This window comes from Geospiza fortis, unplaced genomic scaffold (assembly GCF_000277835.1).
Source record: "Geospiza fortis unplaced genomic scaffold, GeoFor_1.0 scaffold590, whole genome shotgun sequence".
Classification (NCBI taxonomy): Eukaryota; Metazoa; Chordata; class Aves; order Passeriformes; family Thraupidae; genus Geospiza; species Geospiza fortis.
This window is the reverse complement of record NW_005054402.1, coordinates 51919-57310: the sequence shown is the minus strand read 5'-3', so window position 1 is coordinate 57310 and position 5392 is coordinate 51919. Positions and strand designations below refer to the sequence as shown.

Genomic DNA, 5392 nt, shown 5'->3' with positions numbered 1-5392 from the left:
TGCGACCCTCGCTGCTGACAGGCTCTGGAGCCACGTTCTGGCTGGCAGCTGACACCATGGCACTGCTGGTGCTCTTGTTCCGCCCGTGGCCCTTCCTAAAGCCACCTTTGGAAGGGCTCTGCAGCTGGGGGTGCAGCTCCCGGTTCGGGGAGGACGGCGTGGATGTGATCACCAGCGTCTTCAGGGCTGTCACCTCCGCCTGCAGCATGTCAATCTGGGGACACAAGTAAGAGTCACCCTCGGCACCTGCTGGGCTCCAGTTTGCTGCATCCCATCAAACATTGAAACCACAGGGAAGCAGCTAAAAGCCCAGCCACGAAGCCTCTTCACATCCTCCCAGTGCCACCATCATCCAGAATTTTAAACAGCAGCTGTTTGGGAATCTACCCCTTCTGTCTCTTTTCAGAACTAATCACTCCAAAGAAATTTCTCTCTCCTCAAGACGGAGCCATTTGAGCAGCCCTGTGGTGCAGCCATGTCAGGAAATTCCAACTCCCCAGGTTCCTGATCTATCCTTCCATCCCAGAGCTGTATCAATTGAATTCATTCTTTCTCTGTGGATCCATTTCCCTAGTGAGAGCTGGATCAGCAGGACACTGCAATGCAAGGATGTCTGTGAGGCCTTTTTCCCTCTCACTCAAGTGTCTGCTAGAAAGGGACCTCAGCATCTCAGAGAGATGAAGCTGCACTTCACTCTGCTCAGCCAACAAACAGCCCCGTGGCCAGGCTGAGCAGAGATATCATCACACCAACCCCAAAAATTAAGTCACAGAGAGTCACTCACCTTGCCCCGGGCCTCTCTGAGCTGTTTCTCTGCTGCAGCCTGTTTGGTGTTGGCTTCTCTCACCATCTTGTGGGCTTCCTGCACCAGAGAGAGTTTTAATCCACCTGCTGCACCCCAGCTCACACAGCCAACAAGGCAGGTCCCAGGTCTGTCACATCACATGTTCCAGGCAAGGGGACAGACATCCCTGCCACATCCAGGGGGTTTGTTCCTTCAGCCGTACGGAGCCTTCCCTCAGAATTTCCCAGAGAAGGCTCCCAGTGCCAGAGCCTGGAGTGCATCCCCTTTCCAGGAGTGTAGCTGGCTAAGTTAAGGAGTTTAGCTGGCCAAGGTCATCTCTCACTGATAGGGGCTGCTGAGAAGAATGCCAGAAGCAAGGACCTGCCTTTCCTTGCCCTTGAGAATTGCTTTGACATTAGAACCCACCTGTTCCACACCACAGCTGTGCCTGCCCCTATTCCAAGAGCTGTGACTCCAGCCTCACCTCAGCCTGGTTCCTGCAGTCACTGCAGCCTTGCTGGGCGATTCCTGCACTGGCTCCTGACCCCGACTGCTGCCTGTGGCTCTGATCCTGATCCACACTCATTGCTCAGTCATGGTGAGGGCACTGCTCCTGCCTGCCTTGTTAGTGCACTTTGCTCCTGCTCCCCTTTTGGAGCAGCTGGTCCCACTGCCCAGGCATGGCTGTGACACAGCAGGAGCTGGAGCTCACGTGGGGGCCAAATGGTGGAAACTGGCTTAGAAGCTTCTCCCACAGGAAGAGGGGAGTGGGATGCAGCCCAGCTGGGGTCTCCTTGCAGTCTGGAAACAGCATCTGGCCAAGGCCACCAAAGGAAGGGGACAGCCCTCGGCTACACGATCTCCAAGATCGTGCCTGTGCTCAGGCAGCCAAAATTTTTGGAGGGAGTGCTTCCTTGGCTCTCACAGCCCTGCATTTCAAAGGTACAGATGGGCTCTGGCTTTCCTCATTATCCAGACATTAGAGCTGCTGGTGAATAGGATTTTGCCAGGATACAGCTTGGCAAGAATCCCATTACAAAAAAAAAACCACCAAAACAAAACCAACCACCAACAAGCCTTCTGGACACTCACTGGAGCAGAGTGGATGAGGACATCCAGCATGTTCCCACCCCCAACAAAGGCTGGGATGAGCCAGGGAATCATCTCTATTACAGAGCAGCTGCCCAGACTGCAGAGCAGGCATGGAGAGGGACAGGGAGCTATGCTTGGCTCCAGCTCCAGGCATTCCCACATTTTGGAACCATAACTACTGTGCTCTTTATGCCACCCCACAGCTCCTAGAAGGGGAAGGAAATCCAGGTAAAAGCTCCACCTGCACCACTGGCCAGCTCTGCTTCTCCAAGTGGGAAAGAACAACAAGGGAGACAAGGAAATTGTGGGAGGAGAGCTGGAAGTCCAAGAAAAGCCTGTCTTAAAGGAGCTGGATGTAAGCTTAGCTTAAGAAATGATGGGAAAGGAAGAGGGTGGTACCTCAAACAGGCTGGCTGTTAACTCCTCCAGTTCCTGCTCCAGCTGTTCCCTGACTTTTGACAATCTCTCACATTCTTTGTCCTTGAGCTTCAGCTCCTGTTGAGGAAATGGGGAGGGATAGGAATGCTGATCCCTGCCCCAGCCTGTCAATCACAGCCCTTCTCCCACCCCACCACCTGATCCATTACCCAAGATTCCTGTCACCACCTCCAGGAAAGCCCCCTCTGCTCCAACCTGTGCCACGCTCCCCAGGAGTTCCCCAAAACCCTGGGGCTCACCTTCTGTGCTTTGTGCAGCTCATCTCTCAGGAACTCCGAGCCCTTTTCGCGGATCTCCACCGAGGAGCTGCGCAGCCGGGACACGTTGAGCTGCTCCGTGGACTGGGGTTCATGCACACCTCCAGCATCCTGGCACCCACCCTCTGGCTCCTCCTTGTCACCTTTGGATGGCATCAGGGGCTTCCAGTGTCCCGCAGCGGGTGGGTTCTGGCTCTCTTCCTCCAAACTGACCTGGCTGGGGGTAACAGCACAGGGAAAATGAGCATGGGGGTGATCCAGAGCCTTCCTCCAACACTCACAACACATCCAGCCCCGGGCACAGGCAGTGGGAATGTGGCAGGGAGGGTGATGGGGAAGAATCTGTGCAGCAAGAGCTACACTTGTTCCTCTGCCCTGCAACCCTATGGAAGTGCTTCACCCTTTTGGCAAGGTGTCCTTATTAACTCAGGATAACCAGGAGAATGAAGGACAGCTCCTCCAGGGATCCCATTCTCACCTGCTGTCCAAGAGAAACATCCTGCAGATAGATTTTTAGGATTCCAGGATACACCCAGTAGACCTAAGGTCAGACTTCCCTACTGAGGTAGCAAAAACAAAAAAGGAATACAGCTTTCCCATTCTTAATATAAAGATCCCAATCCCCTCTGCTGCCAATCCAGCCTTCCCCTACCTCCTGCATCTGCTTCAGAAGGAAAATATCTATTTTTAACCATTTTTTAACCTATTTCCCCACCTATTTCCCACCAAAATCCCCCACAGAGCTGTCTAAACCAGTGTATTTTCCCCAAGCTGAGTCAAAGCCCTATTTTTTAGTTTCAGTGGCCAGCAAGCAGACACGTCCTAGAAAGAAGAAACCAGAAGAGTGACCCAGGACTGCACTGGACTGACACTGCACCCCAGTGCTCAGTAGGGCTCTGTCAACTCCCAGATTAACACAGAGGCTGGAGAAATTTTAGGAATGGAAAACATCATTTGAGTGCCTGCATGCAGGGCACTGCTGTCACTGTGGTGTTTGCATTTCTCCTCTTCCTCACTGAACTCTCCCCATGGAATCTCCCTCCATTTGAAGGCAGGGGCAGTGTGTCCAAGCCCTCCCCACACAGAAGTTTTCTGCCCTGCCCAGACACAGACACTGCCCTGCAGATTAACCTGCTGCTCCTTATCTCTGGCTCACAAGCTCCGGCTGAACTCTGGCACCCTTCCCTTCGTGCACGTCCTCCTACACTCCTGGACACTGCTCCTCACCCACCACCTCCTCCTGCAGAGCAGCCATCACCTCTTTTTGCTCAGGCTCGCTTTTTCCTCTTCCCTTGGCCCCATCTCTGTTTTTTCCTCTCCTTCATTCCAGCCAGGCCATGCTCCTTCCCCTTGCTCTGACTCCATACAGGCTGAGCTTATCTCCTCAGTCCCAGAGTGTTCTATCACCTTTTCCACTCTAATTTCTCCCTTTCTGTGCCCCCAAGCTGTCCAAGACCAACAGCTGTCCACAGCCACCTTCCAAAGAGGGTACAAAGCTGCAGCTCCCACTAAATCAGCTCAGGTATCACAGGAAAGCATGTGGAAAAGCACACATGGAGAAATCTCTGAACACTGGGAAGAATTCACACCAGAAAGGAGCAAGGAAACCAGAGCACAGAGGATAAAAATAATAAATAAAAAAGCAGCAAGGAAAAGGGACATTCCACCAGTCTACTGATATAAATACACTTAATCTAACCCACAGGAAGGAAAAATAATGTTGTTCCTTTATGACTCTCTAATTCTCAGCTGAAAGTTGCCTCAGGAGACAGATATTTCAGCGTATTTCCACACGCTATGGAAGAAAACTGGAGGATATGGAGGAATTAAACAGTCCCACCCACACTCTCTAATGCCAAAAACATATCCTGGAAAATCATCTACGACGGAATAGCTCATTCTTTCTCCACAACATGCAAATCATGCAAACAGAATCCCTATGGAAGCCTTAGCTATGCTGGATTCTGCTCAGTGTTCAGGTGGGGCTCTGAAATCCTATCCCAGAGACCAAAGAACCACCAGAAACACTCCCTCTCTTGCTGACTGGCAGCTATCTTTCCAGGAAAAATGGATCATATCCTAAGAGTCATGCACTGACACAAGAAATGAAAACCTACACCAAAAAAAAAAAAATCCCCAACACCCCATAACCTTCTAAAGTTGGTTCCTGTAGAAAAAGCAAAAAAATGTGCAGGATCTGCACTTTTTCCAGCGGGCCCTACATGTTTCCTGCAGCGCTGATCCGACAGGGTTGTTTCCTGTGCAAGCAGCCTCCAGCTCTCTCCAGGTTAAACTCTTACCCCCAGGTTTGGGAGCAGGGCCTGACTTTTCCATCCCCACTGGGATGGACATCTGACCTGCACTACATGGACCAGCATCAGTCCAAAGTGGCTCAGCATCATTCCTCAAATGTTTGGCAGAGCATCTGGCAGTGGTTTATTCTATTTTTATGTTATTATATTATAGCAGAACACACACTGATGTCTCTTGTCTTTGCCTCGGCAATGAAACGTCAAGTCCTGTATCTGGGGACGCTGCTGCCTCCGTATTCCATCTCCTTACTTGGCTTCCACACAACTTGTTCCCTGTGAGGGTGATGGAACGGATTTCCCAGAGAAGCCGCGGCTGCCCCATCCCTGGCAGCGTCCATGCCAGGTTGGACAAGGCTTGGAGCAACCGGGTCTAGTGGAAGGTGTCCCTGCCCGTGGCAGGGAAAGATTAACTTCAAGACCCCCTTCCAATGCAAACCATTCCCGGACTCTACGGAGGCACACGGACGCCACTCCTTCCCCGTGCAGACCCGCACCTACCCCCGCAACAT

At 52.0% G+C, this 5392-nt stretch overlaps 1 protein-coding gene across 2 annotated transcripts in view; it reads right to left on the bottom strand.

Moving 5' to 3' along the window:
• Positions 1-5386, bottom strand: part of RAB3IL1 (RAB3A interacting protein like 1) — a 12248-nt gene extending 6862 nt beyond the window's left edge. For both annotated transcript variants that reach the window (XM_031061180.1, XM_031061181.1), the window contains exons 1-5: positions 5382-5386; positions 2554-2788; positions 2276-2371; positions 785-862; positions 11-214 (exon numbers count right to left, since the gene is read on the bottom strand). In XM_031061180.1, the coding sequence (XP_030917040.1) occupies positions 11-214; positions 785-862; positions 2276-2371; positions 2554-2727 (552 nt within the window). In that variant the 5' untranslated portion in view covers positions 2728-2788; positions 5382-5386. The remainder of the gene's footprint in view (positions 1-10; positions 215-784; positions 863-2275; positions 2372-2553; positions 2789-5381) is intronic.
• Positions 5387-5392: the final 6 nt, after the last annotated feature.